This window comes from Melospiza georgiana, chromosome 3 (genome assembly GCF_028018845.1).
Source record: "Melospiza georgiana isolate bMelGeo1 chromosome 3, bMelGeo1.pri, whole genome shotgun sequence".
Classification (NCBI taxonomy): domain Eukaryota; kingdom Metazoa; phylum Chordata; class Aves; order Passeriformes; family Passerellidae; genus Melospiza; species Melospiza georgiana.
In genome coordinates this window covers 84,281,068-84,300,748 of record NC_080432.1, presented here as the reverse complement: position 1 = coordinate 84,300,748, position 19,681 = coordinate 84,281,068, and the positions used below count along the sequence as shown (strand labels likewise).

The 19,681-nt window shown below is 43.7% G+C and overlaps 1 protein-coding gene across 3 annotated transcripts in view; it reads left to right on the top strand.

Moving 5' to 3' along the window:
• The window catches only part of KLHL29 (kelch like family member 29), a 395,034-nt gene extending 379,810 nt beyond the window's left edge, over nt 1-15,224 (top strand). For all 3 annotated transcript variants that reach the window (XM_058019807.1, XM_058019805.1, XM_058019806.1), the window contains 2 exons: nt 1,226-1,370; nt 12,978-15,224. In XM_058019807.1, coding sequence (XP_057875790.1) covers nt 1,226-1,370; nt 12,978-13,161 — 329 coding nt within the window. In that variant the 3' untranslated portion in view covers nt 13,162-15,224. The remainder of the gene's footprint in view (nt 1-1,225; nt 1,371-12,977) is intronic.
• The last annotated feature ends 4,457 nt before the right edge of the window (nt 15,225-19,681 follow it).

Here is a 19,681-nt window from a genome sequence, read left to right as displayed (position 1 = left end):
CTCCAGCTTCTACCTGCAAGTCCCCTTGGGAGGAGGCTGCAGGGGCTGAAACCAGCAGGATTGTGTCCAGTCTGATTCCTTGTTGGAGATGCAGCGGGATCAACCTTCCCTGAGCACATGAAAATGCAGATTTTGGAAAAGCTTTAACTTATATATAACTACAAATGGAGAATTTTTGTGTGTCCCCCGACCCCTGGATGGCCTCCCAGGAAACATGCCCTTCACACCTCAAAGGGCTGAGCCACCTGCCTCTTAGAGAACTGGTTGTGAGGCTTATTTTAACTCAAAGAATGTATTGTCCCATCTTTTGTTCCTAGGCACTACTGACTGGTTCCACAGAAATGTTGATTAAAAAACTGTATCTCATCAAGACAGACATCATCATGAGAAATTTCAGCCCAACTGGCTCATATTTAATAATGTGCATATGGTGTGCTAGCAGCATAAGGGACAAGCCAACTAATTAGATTAGAATTATTTTATTCAATAATTTATGATTAGTTTTACTAATATTTCTAATAATGCCACAGCTAACAAGAATTTTAAAGTGTCCTCAGAAAATCTGATTGAACTTGCTGCAGGATGAGAGATTTGCTTAATTTCAAACTCCCAATCTCACACAGTTTGTTGCTAAATTACAGGAGTGCTTGGAGATATACACACATCTGAAAATAAAAATGCAGGTGAATTTATGAGACAGATAAAGGTGAAAAAGAAATCAGGTCTCAGAAAATCTTCTGAAAATGCATAGGTGACATTCCCACAAGCAAAAGCACAATATAAAAGAGTATCAACTATTGGATATTATTAAGGGGGTCTCTGTGCTATGGGTTTTTGCTATACTTAGCTGCTGCACAGGCATGGGAACCACCTGAGCTAAAATTTGCAGCAATGCAAAATTCTGAAAAAATCTGACATCTTAATTTCATGTGTAACTGTGGAACTTTCTTGGTGACTCCATTAGGCTTCAGGAGAAGATAATTGTTCTTTACCAGTTTAGAGGGAGGCACATACTGGGGGATGAAGAAGTAATGAACTTTAAAAGTGCCTTTGAGAACTTGGAGAGAGGAGAACAAAACCAGGAAAGGTTTTCTCATTTTTCTTTCCCTAGCCTTGGAGGTTTAGAGAAACGTGACTTATCTATAAATAAGGGGAATGTATAAATAAAAAAACAGTCTCCAAACCTGAGCCTAAAACTGATCTCAGTGTTGCTTTCCATTGACAGATAACAAATATGCTCCTGCAGTCACTCTCAATGGGTTCATCTTTATTCTTGGAGGAGCTTATGCACGAGCAACCACCATCTATGACCCAGAGAAAGGCAATATTAAAGCAGGTCCCAACATGAACCACTCCAGGCAGTTCTGCAGGTGAGAAAAAACATTAAAATGGAATTACCGGTGCCTTAACATTTTCTGTTGACAAATAAGCTACTACAAGTGAAGGGGAGAGGGGAAGGGAGGTGTGAACCATTTGGGGTTTTTCCTCATCTCTTTTCTGTACGTGCTCAGGCACACAGCATTTCCCAAAGTGTCCATTCAGCAGTCTGTTATGGTTCACGTGTCTCCTCACGTTCAGGCACGATGGATCATGGGGTGGGATGTGAGTTGGGCTCCTCCAGTGATTACAGGAATGCTGTTCTCAGTTTGCCATGTGCAACTAGAGGATGATAAATACCTTCTGTAGGAGAGACCATCATAATGTGGAATGTTTTTGCTAACCAGCTGAAAGTTCCTTGAAAGAAAAAGAATCCTGAGTAAGCACTACACACGAGTATTAATTACTATTATTTATTAGGTGCCTGTGATTGCTTTTCGGGCTCCCTTCCCTGATTGTGGTCTCAAGTTGAACAAATTTCACCAATTGCCTGACAAAAATAAAACTTGGCAGCCATTGCAGGTACTGGCAGCTCTTAAAGGCCTTTTAAATAGTTTTACATGGCTGCTACTGAAAGACGGGCTTGTTCTGCGCTGTGCACAGCCAGCCCTTCCCAGAGCACATTCCCAGGCTGGGGAAGGGCTGAGCTGCTGGTTTCCCTGGAAAAGCCACAGCTGGGCTCTAGACACTGCCACGGGCACCAGGTGAGGGTTTGTCATCCATGTCTGATGCAGCAGCACCCTGAGGCACTGAGCCAAGCCAGGGTGGAGGGGCTGTGCCAGGCACTGTCCTGGCAAAGCACTGGCTGGGGTGGGAGGAAGAGCAGAATGGGCAGCAGCAGGGCCCACAGCAGATCCACTTCTTCCAGATATTCAGCCACTGCACCTTGCTCCAGGAGTGTCCCTGGCGCCCATCCTACTGTTGAAAAACACCTCCATGTTTTAACTTGGATTTAGCCTTTCACTTGAATGCACATGAGAAAATGCCTTTTAAGAAATCATGCTCAGTTTTTCTCTTTTTGCTGTTTTTTTTTCTCATTTTCACCTTTTTCCCTTCCTTTTATTAATTTAAGGGGCACCCTCTCTTGGCTGTTGGAGCAGATATTGCTGTAAGCAGAGGGGTCAGAGCACCAGCTCTGTCCCAAGCCAGCTCCATCCCAGTGGCTGCTGCCCTGTTCCCCTGCTAAGGACACATCCTCCCAGTCCCTCCACTCCAGCAGGAGGCAAAGCAGGAGGAGGAGTGCAGTGCTCAGGCAGCATAGAATGATATTTTTCTCCTCAAAACTAGAAATAACAGGCACAATACCATACAGTATTAGAGCCCTAAGCTGTACAATGAAACATGAGGGATTTGGACATTTGATACATTCCTGCATCTTCCCATCCATCATAGAGAGAGGGATGAGCTGCTCTTTGAACATCTTGGGTTTGTAAAAAGTGGCAAGAGTCTGTTAAATATACAAGGGAAATTGCATGGCTGATCTCAGCTGTTGGCTGAGCACCTCACCTGAAAACTTCCCAGGGTTTCTGACATGAAGAGATGCTTTGCTCTGCACCCTACATACAGAATGACCAAGGAAATTGAACCAGTGACCCAAATGTTCCCTAGTGCTTGGGCTCCATAATAATGGGCTTTGTTTAAGTAGAATTTGCCACCCATCCATTAAAAGTAACTTCAAACTTTTAAATGACATTTTTTTCTAATGCCGGAAGCAACGGTGGTCAGGAAACCTACATTTATAGTGGAATGTATGGAAACAAAAAAAAAAAATACATACAATTGGAAGCAAAAAAGGCACCATTTCAAAGATTCTTGAACGCACTGGGAAACAGTCAAGGAAAACGATTTCAGCCTAAAGACATGTAAAGCTTGTGACAAAACCTAAATAAATCTGTGTGTGGCCATAGGGAAGATGGGTGATCAGCAGTAACAAATAGGTTTAAAACCTGCTGCTGCTACAGGAGGCTCAGGGAACCAGTGCTGATGGCTAATGGGAGTAAAAAGAAAGGCACTTAAAAATTTTGGGGACAAAATTTGTAATTTGAGTCAGTTATAAAACCACTGCTGGTGAGATTGATGTGGTAGCAAAGTAAAATACCGGCCAATTGGGTAGGTGTTTCTCATCTGTATTTGGAAGGATTCAAGGAGGTTTGGGTCTGTGTTCTGCTGTGAGGGACCAAAAGCAGTTACTGCTGGCAGCAAGGAAAGATGGAAACTGAAATTTTATTCTCAAATCCAGCAATGCAGCTGTCTTAGACACAGGTGTCTTTAGAGACTTCATTGAGAAGCTGATTGAACCACTAATGTTGATTTTTAATAACTTTTCAAGTTGAGGATGGATCAGGGCACTGCCAGAGTGTTTCTGTACTGTGAAAAGGTGAAAAGGAGAATTTCAGTGCAGCAATTAATTTTGCAAAGTGCCAGCATCAAGGTAAGTGGTCTCACTTAGCCTCATGTTGGTCCTCTGCAAAATACCAGAGTGGTTAATTTGGGATTTCATCAACAAATAACTAGATGCTAATAAAATAATGAAGATCAATCAATGCACTTTTCTGGAAAATGAAGCTTGTTAAACCACCCTGTTATCACAGACTCATTTAGATTTGAACAGACCTCTAAGGTCCTCAAATCCAGCCATGAACCTGACACTGCCAAGTCCACCAGAGGTGTTGGGAAGCCTGGTTCTTTGTTTTGGTTTGTAATACAACATGCCTGGCTGCTAAAGACAACTGTGATGCTGTAATATACTGCAATTTCTCCAAGGTATTTGGCTGGCATTATATGGAATTACCAAGGCACATGGCAGAGAGATTAAATCTGCTTCACTGACAGATCTCAAAATGTAGTTGTTAATGAGAAGGTATCATTCAGCAAGGCTACTGGCAGCAAGCATTTCTTCTTCTCCAATGCTATTTAATACATCTATCAACAATCCAGGTAATAGAAAATCTCTCCTGATAAGGCTGCAGGGGGCTTAACACTTACTGGCTACAAAACATTACAGAAGGAGCTATTTTATCAGTTCCCTGAATATCTCTGTTGAACTGTCTCAAGCCAGCAGTGGTATTTTAAATACAAAGTAAGACACAGAGCAAGCACACTCATAGCAGCCCTGCTCCCTTAGAAAGCCAGGCTCTCAGAGGAGGACATAAATGAGATCACTCAGAGCAGCACAACATGAGCTCACATCACACTCCTCTGGATAAAAGGTCAGTGCAATATTGGGGATATAAAACATGTCCCAACACCAAAATGAAAACAAGCTAAAGCTGGGTAGAGCGAGTGCTGCTGTATACAGTGCTGGGAGATGAGTGCAGGTCCTGGGTCCTGCGTCAACATGTGGAAATACCAGCAGAAGTTCAAAGGGAAGCTGCCAAAATGACCCCAGATTGCAAATCAAACCTTTGACATGAAACTCAAGGAGTCTATCAAAGAAAGGCTGAGAGGTGACTTGATCACTGGGAGCAAATGGAGAAGCTTTCAGTCTCGCAGACAAAGGCGTAGCAGGTCACAAGGGCTGGAAAGTCAAGTTACACATCTCGTAAGTGAAGCACTTTTCCAACAGCAAGGATAATTAAACAGAGAAGCAGCAAGGGAAGGGGTGAACTCACCAACACGCGCTGTTTTTAAGAGGAGATTAGATACGTTTCCAGGAGAGATGCTGCCTGGGGAAATGTCCATGGCCTGCATATACACAAGCACAGATTAACTAAGCGCAGAGGTCCCTTCTGACCTTAGCCTGTGAATCTACAAATTCCTCATTCCACTCATTAGCATGGATCACAAAAAGCATGGTTTAAAAGCAGCAACATAAACAACTTAAAAATTAACTGCATGCTATTGATCTCCTCTCACCAGGAATCACTCAATACTGAATTTGCTGGGAAAAATCTTGACCGCATCACTTTTATTTTTATCTGCTTTGTTTCTACATGTTAGTGATGAGGGAGCATGATAGCCTCAAGCAGAGGGAAAAGAAATGTGTGTGACATTCCCTGCCTGTGAAAAATTAAAGGTCCATTCAAATGGTTTTAATATCAAGTTAAATTACTTTTAATGAAAAATGAAAAATAAATGGTTCGGTCTCCAGCTCACAATCAACAGAAGAGCAAATTGAGGATCATTTTCAGATTAAGCCTAGCCTGATGGAAGCCAATAAGAAATTCATGCTGATGTAGAATTAACCCTTTGAAAGATGGTGCTAAATGGGAAAAGAGCTATAACAGGCCTGAAGCATTTTAAAATTCACTGAGAGCTTGAACACCTTCCACACAACAGGTGAGGGAAATATTTGACATTTCCCAAACATCAGGCAAGTGTGAGCTTTTTGCCACACACCCTTTCTCAGTTTGGCAGCCCCTGTTTATTTGCAGGATCTTGAGATGGTGGACAGCAGCCAACAGGAATGAAAAGCCAGGATGAGATGATGACACCTTGCTCTGCCAGACACCTCCCTCCAAAAAGACTTGCAGATATCCCTCCCCTTCAGCGTGGCACTGCAGGTGGGAGTTCTCCCTTCCTGCAGTGCCCTTCAAGGGTTTATTTTTCCTCAAGTGAAAAGAATACCAAATGCATTCCTGTGCATGATTAAAAATTCCATATTCTGCTTGCTTAGAATGCAGGCAGCGTGCAAACAGGCTTGTGCTACAGAGAGCCTCCACGGGGCAACCGCGGCAGCATGGTGGTGCCAGCAATAATTCCAGGGAAGCTAATTTAGTACCAGCAATTCCCAACAGACACCAGAAAAGCATTTTCTTCCTCCTCCTCTGACTGCTAACCAGTAAGATTTATTAGATGGTTCTGCTGAATGGAAATCTTTAATAAAACTTTGACTCAGGCTGAACAGCACAAAACCAGGGTCATTGTGGGGATTATTTTACACATACACACACCCCCCACCCCCACCTCTTCTTTTCAAGTAAGGACTTGTTTTTGAAAAGCAAAGCATGGTGCTTCCTGTAATGACCTGCCAGGCATTGCTGACCTACAGCGCCAGCTACAACCTCCCCAGGCTGGCTCCTTTCTGCCTTGTAAAGCTCATGGTAACTCCAGGCACTGGAAGGGATTGGAGCACAGCTTGTTTGGATGGATGTTCCCAGGTGCAACTATTATGAAACTGTTATGGAACATTCCTCAGTGGCCATGGGCTTCCCGAACCTACAGGCAGGAAGGTTGGTGTGTTCAGCCAGCAGCACTTGCAGCTGGAGCTGTTTGTAGTCCAGAAGGGAAAACCAAAACCTTCTAGCCTATCTGGAAGGAGACATAGGTCTGGGGCTCTGCTCCACAGACAGCAGTGAGAGCTGCTGGAGCTGTTGCACCAGACTAACTTAGCAGGCAGTAATTTCTGTAGGAACTGATGACATGAAGGATTGTGGTGGGCATTAAAGCGTAACTGATACAGGCAGAGCACTCAGGCCATTACTGATGTGCTGTGGACTGTGGAGTAAAACACTGCTGGATTTCAGCAACAAGTAACGGTGCCACGTGATGGCTTTGGATCATTAGCAAGGGAAAGTGCTTGTGGAGTAGGGGAGAATATAACTGGAGCTTGGCCAGAACACCCACACTAATAATCCTGCTCCAGGAAGGGGTATGATATCCTCCTAATTGACCATGACTAATCTGGACCCTCATTTATCCATCTCATTGTAAAGATGACACTTCTGGCAGCGTGACACGGCCACCCAAGCTCAAGCGTTGTGCGACACAACACCCTGGCTGCCACCACTGGGGGCTGTCAGCACTGCCACCAGGCAGGGACAGCCACCAAGCAGGGACAGCGCCTTGGCTCCCTGACTGCCACCACCCACGGACACAGGGCCAGCAATGCCTTTTGCTCCAGTGCCTCAAACCACCGTGCAGGTGTCTCAGAAAGATCCCAGGCTCAACAGAAAGCTCAAGGAGCACTTGCAGCTCTGCCTGGCACTGCCCAGAGCCACACCCTACAGGGGCTGGGACCCTGGAGGCTTCCCTGGTCCTAACACCAGCTCCATCCAGTTGATAAGCATCTTGGAATTACAGAATATCCTCAGTTGGAAGGGATGCACAAGGATCATCAAGTCCAGCTCCTGTCCCTGCACAGGACAACCTCAAAAATCCCATCAGCATCATTCAGTTCCACTTCCAGTAAAGCCTTCCTGAAATCTTAGGTCAGGAAAGAAATTCATCCACTAATAAATGCAGGGATCTTATTTTTTTTTTTTTTTTCCTTCTTTTAAGCAGATCCTGTGTCGACCTAACTGGTAATACTCAATAATGTTCATGGAACTGCTTGAAATAAATGTGTGTTTCTGCATGCATAGCCAGAAATGAGGAGGGAAAAGAATATTGTTTGAGGCCTCAGTAGATACTAAGCTGCAGGCAGTCAAAACAGTACACTAATTCAGCCATGTCAAATCTTTTGCAGCCCTGAGAGTTAAAAGACAGAATTTTTAACAATTATGTGTTAACATTTCCTGATGAGGCTGATGTGATATTTAGGACTGAGCAGGAAATTTTAAAGAAGTAATAAAATTACCATTTCTTGTCGTCCCACTCTTGATGCTATGTCCAGCATGTCACTGGGAGAGATAAATGCTGGAGCAAGAGCACCCAGGCATTCACCTCTCAAACACAGAGAATAAAGACAGTGATCCTCTGCTTCCAAATCTTACTGCCCATCAGGAGACTTCCATCTTCTCACTCTACTCAGCTCTTGTCAGGCAGCACTTTCAGTTCCCACAGTTCAAAAAAGACACAGATAGACTGAAGAGGGTCCAGAGGAGGGTTGTAAAGATGTTCAAAGGACTAGAGAACCTGCCTGATGAGGGAAGATTGAAAAGTCTTTTCTCCCTGGAAAGAGATGGCTCAGGGGACTCTCGGAGAGTATTCCAGCAGTAAAAGAGCAGCCACAAGGAGGATGGAAGCTCTCTATTGACAAGGAGCTGTGGGGAGAAGACAATGGGGCAAGAGGTAAAAGCTGCACAAACAGAGGCTTCATCGTGATGCAAGAATTCCTTACAGTGAGATCAGTCATTCGCTGGAACAACGTCCCCAGGGATGTGGTGGAGTCCCCATCACCAAAGGTTTTCAGGATGTGATTGGACAGGATGCAAGAATATCTCATCTGGTGCCCCTTTCCCATAAAGGTTGGATGGAGCAGATGATCTTTCAGGGTCTCTTCCTGCCTGGGCTGTTTTTGGATTTTTTGGTTCAGTGATTCAGTTTGTCCATCAAGAGAGCTGTCAGAGAGGGACCTTCTCTGCGACTTGTTCAGCCTGGGCAGGGACTGAAAGGTGGATAGGCAGGGAAGAGATGTAAAGGGTGTTTAGATTACACAAGCACACCAGTCAAGTCCCCACCAGCCCTTGGCACACCTCAGCCTCATTGGGATTTTCCTGGGAGTGTGATCCAGAGCTTCATGGAGGTCAGCAGATGGATCGGACAACCCATGGCAGTGTCAGGGGACAGTCACAGCATGATCCTCTGACACTGAGCATTGCTTGGGAAATGAGGATGCCCAAGCACCTCAGGAGAATCAGTCACAGGGCAGGAGAAGCCTCTCTAGTGAACAGCAGTAATTACCTGCAGAGTAGAAAGCTGGGTCATTCATTAGCCTGCATGGTAATAATTTGCTGTAACTCATATTTTTGGAAGGAGTGGCTGAAGTGATCTGGATTTGGATGCCCATTACCTTCTCCCCAGGCATTCTGCTGGAGAGGTGGAGGTCTGGCTGCTCCCCAGCCAGGGAAGCCACTGCCCCAAAGCCCTCAGGGTTTGTGTCCCTGCAGCAAGGCTCTCTGGCACAGAGCTTCCTTCCTTCCTTCCTTCCTTCCCAGGCTCTGACAGCCTGTAATCATTTTATCTCTCTGGATTAATGGCACCAAGCAATAAACTCGCATCCTAATTATTGTAATTATTTCTTTCTTTGTATGTCAGCCTTGGTAACGATGTTTTTACAGCTGATGGGATGGAGGGGAGGGGAGAAACGAAATATTGTCACAGTAAAGAAGAAAGAGCAATGAGCATACTCCTTTCCATTCACTTTTCTTAAGGTTTTAGAGCCCACTTGAGTTTTCTGTTCTCTCAGGTCCTAGAAATTAGCAGTGATTGTCCTAATACTACAAAGTAGCAGCAATTTAGGATTAAATTCCTAATTATCTTAAGCATCTACCTGCCACTTTAGCTCCAGAGATGGCTGAATATCTCCAAAGTTCCCTGTTCATGAGGATCCACTGTGTGCTCAGAACTATTTCTTCATGGCAGGAGCAGCTCAGTGCTTTGCTTAACCTCAGGCATGACTCACAAGCATTATGCCAATCTTATCTATGGGAATTGCATACAGAGGGAGCAGAAGTTGCTCTAATCACCATTTAAAATTCATACAGTCTTCCAGAGGGTGGAATTCAGCATCCAGTTCTTCCCCACTGTATTAGCACCATGATGGGAAGGTACAGGATTGAGCTGGGCAGGAATTCTTTCCAGGGCTGTAGCCCAGGTTCCAGAGAACAGGGGCAGCACTTGCCCACTTTCTGTAACCCCAAATCCAGAGCATGGGCTGGGGAGGAGCCCAGACCCAGATCATTTTGAGAAGGTTTCCTTGGCTGCTCAGCTCTCATGTGGCAGCAGCTCTGGCTCAGAGTAGCTCCTACCAAACATGCCACAGAGAAGATTTCACTGCAAGGAGTGTGGGTGGCTAAGATGCAACACAAGAATTTGTAAAGCACCCACGTCCCTGTTTAGAGCCCTAACGTGAGATGTCTGAGGGAACACCAGCACTCAGGGCCAGGTTTCAGCTGAGCAGCACAGAGCCAGCAAGGAAGGGCTGGTGCCTGCTTGGCTCCTGCTCCTGTGGTCACCTGTAGAGTCTTCCCTCTGGTAATGAATGACTCCATGCAGAGGAATTTCATCAGTTAATGAGCAGGGAGTGGTGGACCAGCCGTGTACATCAGTGGTGACTGAGGACTGAGATCCTCTCTATATTGGTGGAGGTGCTGCCTCCACCAGCATCCACACCAGCATGTCCACACCAGGAAATCAAAACTAAGGCCATTCATGGACAGCAGACTTTGGTCATCAGCACTGATGGAACCAGCCCCAGTCTCCATGCTCCACACTAATACTTGTTTCAATTGCCCATTATTGATAGCTCTTTAGACAGATCTTTTCTGGGGCTCTTTTGGAGTTGTTTCGTTTTTCCCACTTAACCAAACAAAACTTATCACTCATTTAATTTTTATTTCCTTTTTTTGCATCAAGCATTGTGAAGAAGTACTGTTTTAATTAGTAATCAGCATTTCATTAGAGAACCAAGGCAGCAGAGTTGCTTTGTACAACAGTCCATCTCTGACATTAGACCTTCTTCCACATCCCAAAAAGCATATCCCAAACAAATTAGCTTCCATCTTTTTCAGCTTCACAATCCAGAAAAAAAAAAAGAGTTAAGCAAAACCAGTGACTACTGCCCAAGAGCCTTATCTCTCAACTCTGATTCTGCTCATTTCAACAGCCCCTCCATCACATCAGGAGCCTGGGGTGGGGCAATCCTTCCCCCTCCTCAGGCCACATTTTGCAAGCTGAAATTCCCAGCCTGCCTAAAGAGTAACTTTTTCGTGTCCAGAGATGGGCTTTCCACCCCTCAGCAAATATCCTAAGTCCAAAACTGTTGTTTAATTGGCACATTTCTCTGATTTACTGGGTCGGCTGGTCCTGCCACCTCTGCTTCCTCCTGGGCATAGAGACTGAGCCTTGGCAGGAGTTTCTGCCAGGCAGTGCCTCTCTGCCACCAGCTCTGGCTCCTTTGGAGGTGAGCTCCTTCTCTTTCAAAGCCATCTTTCAGGACGTCACTTGTGTTACTCAAGTCCTTATTCTTCCCTGTTTCTCCCTGACGTTGGAAAAATAATTACCCGTGGTTCAGTAAGTTCATTAGCAAACTCCCTCAGGAGCCTGGGCTATGCATCATCCAGCCCTGCTGATTTGTGGATAGGCTCTAATCAAATGTTTCAAGTCTCCCTCTCCTTCCTCCTCCTTTCAGATTAACAGTTATTTTGACAAGATTCTCATTATTTCCTATTTCCTGGCGGTACCCAGGGACTAGGCTTATTTGAGTCCTTACTGTTGTCATTGTGAGTTTATTTTTAACCTCAGGCTCTGCTTCTCCACAAGGACATCAGAGTCTTGTGTTCTTCAGAAGCACGTGGCATTGTCAGTGCCATTTTAGTCTCAGTTCATCCTGTGTCTTCCAGCACTCTCTGGCTTTTGCCTTTATCACTTTTTATCTTTTCTCTTCCCAGTACGTCCAAATTAGCCAGACAAAATTACTTTGTTTTTACCAAGAGTAGAAGTTCACTAAGCTTTTCCGCCTTGTTAGATCTAGGCCACCTTCTTGGTTGCAATTAGTTTTTCTTCTCCCCCTCTTGTTCTCCCTGCTATCCTTTGCCACGTACATACTCTCCGAGTCTCCCTTTTCCTTCCCAACATAATCATTCACCAGCTGCTCTCCAAACGGAGCAGAAAAACCACTGCCAACCCCATCCAGATTAACAACATCTTTAAATCAACTTGCAAGGCAAATTTGGGTTTCCTGGCAGATGAAAAGCAGACAGTCTCAGTTTTGGGTTCCCCCCACACAGTGTGAAGGCAGCACGGAGCACACGGCAGGCCCTGCATTTGCTTTTCCCCCCCAGAGGCCTCTGCCATGCTCTGACATTCCCAAATGCACACATGGGAGCCCAGCCCCATCTTCTTCAGCCCAAAGCAGTGTCCTGCTGTGTGCTCAGGAGGCCAAGGCACAAAATGGAAGGAAGAGGAAGAGATGAGACCAAGGGACAATTTTTCTTTCAAATACTTTCCACATCTGTGCACCTTCCTTCTTACCAGGGGCCTATGGACCATGGGATTAGTCCAGCCCCATTATTCCTGATTTACATGAGGTATCTGAAGTCAAACACTTTCACTTTAGGAAAGCAGTAAGGTCTTTTATCTTCTTTAGATGCCAACAAGGAGCTGCCCTCTCATACCCTCAGCCACACAGCCCCGGCCACCACACCTGTGTGCCCCAGATCCACTTTCCCTTGGACAACTCCAGGGTACACAAGGACAAAGCCAGCAGGATCTCCAGGAGCCCATGCCAGGACACAACCATGGAAGGGGCCGAAGAAACAGAACACACTTGAAGATTTTTACTCCCCATTTTGCAGCATTCATTAACAATTAAAGAAGTAACTTGATGAAAGATTTTATTCCAGCTGAGGTGGTGGGAATCCCAAATTGTTTGGATTGGTTTTGCATGTGCAAAGTATTACAGGGACACAGCACCCCGCCACTTTTGCTGCAGATCCCAGGTGTGGGCTGGAGAAAGATCTTACTTGGACTTTTATCTGTTGTTTACATTAGAGACAACAGTTACCGACCTGGCAGGAACACAAAAAGGATTAATTTTGGGGAGAGAAAAGGAGAGAGAAGAGAAATGCCCACACAGCTTTCTTTATACAGATAAGAACAAAAGCTGTATTCATTGTTTACCCATTATTATAAAAGACTGGGTTTGTTTTAAGCCTAAAAAGAAAATTGCTCAGTAAGACAACTAACTCTAGCTTTTTTTCTTTTTTTGAAAAACACAGTGCTGTGGTTCTGGATGGAAAAATCTATGCTACTGGTGGGATTGTCAGCAGTGAAGGACCTGCCCTGGGAAACATGGAAGCCTATGACCCTAAAACAAACACGTGGACACTTCTACCAAATATGCCCTGCCCCGTTTTCCGACACGGCTGCGTAGCAATCAAGAAGTACATTCAGAGCGGCTGATGTTCCCCAGGAGTTGGGTGGAAAACTGTTTGTACCTGCTGAAGGCAGGCAAGAAGAATACTTAAGGAACAAAAGCAGCAAAGCCAGCCAGTGAACATATTGCTCTAAAGTCTTGAATAGTGTCTACATTGAATGTAGAAAAATCATCCTCACCTTTTGGTGAACCAGGAGCAGAGAGCTCCGTGCTATGTAAGATATTGTAACTTAATAATGCAAGGGTGTCACTAGATGTTATAGTGGCACTTGTTCTGGACATCGGCTTTTGGTCAACCCAGGTGCAATAGAATTTCTCATATTTTTTAAGCTGGGGAAGAGAGGAAAAAAATAATCTGCATTTTACTTTAGAGCTCAAGCTTGATTCTTGAAATAACCATGCAGATTAGTTTTACTATTACACTTTAGGCATCAGTCTATTTGAAAGGTCAAAGTGTCCTTACCACTTTGATTCCTACATTTGTTTCTAATACATGCTTTTCAATACCAATGACTGAGAGAAATTTTGTGTGACAGATGGCTTATGTTGGTGTCAGTCTTCCATCAGATCAAACAAATATTTCAGTTCTCTAGAGAAGAGCCCAAAAGCAGGGTGAGGTGGGGACTAGGGAGAAGAAGAATAGCCATTGGTAATAAATTCCATGTAAAATGATGAAAACAAAAGGTCTGTTGGGCTGGATGAGTTTCTGCTCCTGGTGATTCTCGTGTGGGCACATGTGGCTGTGCCCACAGTGGCGGGTGGGAGGCTTCTAAACCTTTTCCTCTGGGTTTCTGCTGATGCACTTGGCAGTGAATTCCCTCAGTGCAAAATGGAAACAGCTTGGATTCCAGAGGCATTCTCCTGATAAACCCACTCTTCACTTCTGGCTGGAATCACAGTAAAATGCACAGCATAGTGTGGGTTTGCCACGTGCTCATCAAACACAGAAGATGCCTCCTGTGGTTGCGCACTCGGTTTTGGCTCTCAACCAAAATTCCTTACGTCGGGATACACGCCACTATCTTTTATGTAAAGGCTGAGAAGTTTTTTATTTTACTTTATTTTTCAAGTTCCTTCCTTAGGTGTGGAAGCCTTATACTTTTTATTTACAGATTTTTAACACTTGAGTTTAAAGCCCATGGTAGAAAAATGCATAGACTTAAGCCCAGTGTAAGAGACTTCAAATTATTACTATGTAGAGTTGTACGTATATGCACAGCACAGGGGTTATATTTTTATATATATTAAAATATTGTCTATCCAGAGAGCATTGTGATGTGGAAATTCTTTTTAAATTTATACATAAAAGGAACAAATGGGAGATGGACTGGGTAACATAGAGGGGACCGGGGAAAGAATCTTAAAATTCAGCAGTAGAAAGTAACCCCAAGCTAAGGATTGTCTGGTTTCCTTCCAAGCAGAGGGAAAAATCTGCCATACTTGCCTTTGCAGACTCAAATCCCAAATGCCATACCAGTAATTCAAGGAGTGTCCTGTACAGGGTGTGGGTGAGATCTCGCATTCAATATCTAGTTGAATTTCATACCAAATACAGTAGCCTTTTTATATGAAGGGAGGTCTGCCTACAGCTTTGGGGAAATCAATGCAGATGTTTAGCTAATCATCTTATTTTATTAATAACCATTTATAAAATAAAATTAAAAAAAAAAACAAAGACATTTGTATCTTGCAGTATTTAAAGAAAATGTGCTCGAGTCAGCTGAGTCAAGCTATAGGGTGACTCAAGCCTCTCATTTTGACAGTGAGGTTCCAGCCTTTGTTATGCAGTTGTTTTATTTATTCTTTAAAGAAAAGAAAAATAATAAGCACAACAAAATTATATACTAGTATGTCATTTAAAGTATTTATGTCAAACAGGGTGCAAGTGTGAACCTAAAGATTGGAGCACAAGTTTCTAACTGCCTGGGGCAGGACTAATTTTAGTGTTGGTGTGTGTCTACCTCCAAAGGAGGTGCTACCTGTCAACAAGACTGAAACACATTCGACATTTTCAATTTAGCTTATTTCTTCATTTCTCACACTGGAACAAAACTGGCTATTTCTGTGAATAATATTAAAAACAGGGTTATCTGTAATGGTATTGTATATAGTTTATGTTTACTGTTAAGTTCTTGTTATATTATAATAAATATATTTATAGATCTAGATTCAGCATCCAGATTGGATTAATTTTGTCATGATTGATCAAGGAAAAACACTGCACAAATGGGGACTTCATGTTTCAACCCAGCCAGGGATGAAAATGTATTCATTCTGTCTAGTTTCTCTTGCAAATCCAAAAATTTATTGCTAATACTTAAACACTCAGAAGCTTCCAAAGTGTTTTCATTCTCATTTCAGAAAAAATCTCTTCGAAGTAATTTTAGATTTTATTCAGAAGGACTGGTTTTTTGTTCATCTATTTTCCCAAATGTACTATTAAGTAAAGAACAGAAGGGCTCAAGATAGTTTAGGAAACGATCTTGAAGAAAACCCTTGATAAACAGCTTCTTCATTTTTTTACATGAAAGCAAAATTTTGTGCTGCACTGCTGCTGCAATGTCTAAAAGATGAAAGCTGCATTTGCCCTATGGTCAAAATTCCTTCATATCCAGTGTGGGAGCTCTGTACCTCACTGGATGCATCGTTCAGAGAGCAATTCCATGCAACTGTTCATGGCTTCTTTGATGTTTCATTAGGGTGTCATCTGGTAGTTGTAAAACTGGATCTGGAACAAAGATGAGCCAAATATAACTAGTCTCAAATACCACCACAGTGGAACATTTCATCTGGATCTGAGTAGGTAATTTCTGTTCTGCACATTAACAGAAAGAGCCTAACATTTATTGAAATTGTCTCCAGTTCTTACAGAGTATTTAAGAGCGTGAACTGCAGTTTTTCAACATTTTAGTTTAGGCTTAGTGGCTGAGGTTGAACAGCCTGTGAAGATTACTAAAAGCCTTGCAATTCAATATTACAAAACCATGCTGCAATAATCCAGACCAAGTGGGGTGAGTTGCCAACCTTTCATCGAGGCTCTGCACGGATCTCTTACTCAGCACTAGTCAATAATACTTGGTAGGATGAACAAGACACAGACTATTTACTTTACTTGTATGTGGAAATTATTTTAGTACCCTTCTGGGAAGTTGGCTGAGTGCTTATGCCAAATGAATCATATGCACATATCTGCTCAGAGATTTTTCTTCTTAAAAGCTTTAAGAAATTCAGGGGGACAGGCTGGCCCAACAGCCTCTTTGGCCCGCTGGTGTGACCCTCCCCTGGCCCACCTGGGAAGGAGAGTGATCTCCAAAGGGGCTACTCACTGTGCTCAGGTAATCACCCACCCCTGACAATTTACACAAGTCATCTCCCTTCTCCTGTTGTTTCATCCAGCAGCAAACACACTGTACTAATAAAACCTCAGCAACCCCATCTTCTAATTAACTGCAGGTTGGTGTTAAGGCTGAGCTTAGCACAGTGTAAGAGCAGCACTTAATTAGGAGCGCTGGGCACACTCCAGCTTGCCCTTGGAGGGGGCAGACAAAGCGAGCCAGCCCAGCCCCGCGCTCTGCAGCTGCGGGGATTAGCCAGGAGAGCAGCTGCTCCCACCCGGCTCCAGCAGCACAGATCTGTTCAATCAGCAGAGATGGAACTCTGGAGCACAAGTGGCTCCAGGTACTCGACCACCCTCCGGCTTCTCGTGAAGGATTTGTCTGGGAAAAAGGGAGCGGATCCCAAAGCTTTTCTCTGCAGTTTCCAGTGCAAGGGCATGGTCTCAGAACCACACTGCTGCTCTGTCCCCACCGAAAAAACATGACGTGGTGTAATGCAATATCAAATAAAACTACACACAGCACATGCAGTCAGGGCTGGGCAGGCTGCAACCTGTGCCAGGTCTGAAAGAAGACACTGACTCTGTATCTACTTGGACATTTTTAACTTGTAATGCTAATACAAGCTTTTTAAATTGGATGAGACCCTTAAGCTCACCCCTTAATGCCTTCTTTCCCATTTGAAGTCAGCTCAAAAACAGGAGCTGAAGCGTGCCCTCAGCTGAGGTAGAGACGCCTGCACGTACAGAAGGCAGCACTAAATTCCCATCATCAGTGAGTGTTCTGTGTTGATAACTTTAGACTGCAGAGAAGGCCAGAAAGAAAGTGGTCTGGAGGGAAGCAGATGGATGCATCCCAGGCATGGTGTTCCCATCACTCATTACACTGAGCTGGACAGCAATACCAGAGCAGAAACACCATTTTTCCTCCAAAAAGCCAAGCTGTTTGAGGCATGATTAAACACTCACTGAGGTTAGGATTCATGAGAGCAAGAGCTGACATTGTGGGCTCCTCAGCCGAGCTCTGGAAGCCTGGAAACAAAAACCAGAGTGGCAGACTACAGTGAAAACAACTCTCCCTTTGCTGGTCACCAGCGTTTCTTCTTTTGATAACACACTACTTTCAGGAAGTCCTGTTTAGCCAGTAGATTTCTCACAGAGTAATAAATTCCAATTTCCTTTATCTAAACAAATTCTACTTCAGTCGGCAGCAGCTTTACACACAGAATTAAGTGTTTTGGCTCAGTTACTACCTGGGAGAAGGAAGCTCCAGTGGTGTCATCAAGCCGTATCTGCTTCTGCATTTTTCATTAGTGGTGGGCTGTACAATGAATGTTTGAAAGGCTTCCTGCTTTTAATTTCATAATCTGCTGGTTTTGAGCAGAGTTCTTTCTTCCTTTGGAGTCACACATACCTCAGATCTTACACAGCAAGATTCATAATGGCAAAATGCAATATCAAAACTCTGCTGTTGTCCAGCATCAGTGACTTTTTCCTGTGTTTTTGTGGCTAAAGAGTGGACACCTACCTAAGGTCACCTGTGACATTCCTAAAGAAGCATCTGCTTCTCACCTCATTAAAAACAATACATGTTAATAAAAAGTAGGTCTTGCAGATAAAAATGAGCCAATCCCTCTTCCACATCTTGGGAACTGCAGCAGTCTCTAATTTCTGATGCAATGTCCCTGTGCTGGTGGACAGCATCTAAATAAGGATCAGGGAATTGAACAGGGAAGGGGACAAACCAAATGCTCTTAAGAGTATCCTAAGCCTGATGCTCCACCAGAATCACTGTCCTTCTACCACAGAAACAATAATCAGCTCTCACAAAGCAAGCCTACACTGCCAAACCCACTGGAATTTTAGTAGCTATTTCCATTAAAAGAGATAATCTTTTAGTAAGTTATATATTTTTGTGTCCAGCGAATGCAGTGCTCCATTACTTGTTACATCAATTTCAATTCTACCTATTTCAATTTAGGCCCAGCTTTTCTGCAAGTTCCCTGTTTATGTATTGGAACATTTCAGGCCGAGAAAGCTGAGGCTGTTGAGCCTGGAGAAGGTTACAAGATCACCTCATAGCAACATTCTACTAACTGAAGGGATTCCCTAGAGGGAATCTAGAGAGGCACTCTTTGACAGGAACGGTTGAAAGAAGGGAGATTTAGATTAGATATCAGGAAGAAATTCTTTCCTGTGAGGGTGGTGAGACGTTGGCACAGGATGTCCCAACTGGCAGTGTTCAAAGGCAGGTTGGATAAGGCCTTGAGCAACCTGGTCTAGTGGGAGATGTCCCTGCCCATGGCAGGGGATTGGGACTAGATGATCCTTAAGGTCCCTTCCAATCCCTAACATTGTCTGATTCTATAATAAAAAAGTCACACACAGCCTTTCTGGGGAAAATTAAGAGTGGCAATGTGGCAGCTTGGGAATGGCTCATATTTCTGTTTACTGCTTGGCAAGAGGTATCCCCTATGGAGGTCAATACATGCAGACTGCTCACTACCTGGAGAGAACATGAGACTTTCCCAACTGGATAAAGGGTTTTTAATCCCAGAGGTAACCTAACACTCAACCATCTCCAGAAAGCCCAGAAGTCTCTGCCCTGCTGACATTCATTTTTAATAACATGGGGGTATTTCAGAGAGTGCCAATAATGTGACAGTTATCAAAGGGCAAGTGAAATGACCGGGTAATTACAGGGCAGTCACCTGACATCAAGCCCAAGTAAAAATGGAAAGATGATATCTAACTAAAGTGATCATGAATCAAATGGAGAAGAAGAAATACAATGATTTTCTAGAAAATTGGCTGTATCACACAAAGCTGATCTCATTCTCTGACAGGATTACACATTTGATTGATAAGGTAATAGATTTTCAACAGCATGTGACAAAACACTTCAACTTCCTCATGGTACAGTATTCAGACAGCAAATATTAAATGGGCTAAAAAAAGGCAGATTAATTGAGGAATATCCAATCTGCTCAAGTAATTCTCAATTTGGTACTATCAGAGTGTTTCTAATGGAGGAATCCTCTTTTCCCAAAGTTCTTGAAGGAAAATGTTGACATAAATCACAAGTCACAGACCTGTGGAAAAGGAGATTAGCCAAGGGAAAGATAATGAGGCCTGAACAAGTCATACATATGATGCTGACTCCTCTGGCTGCCTGGGACCCATAAAACTTCTTTTCATAAAGCTAAGCAGGA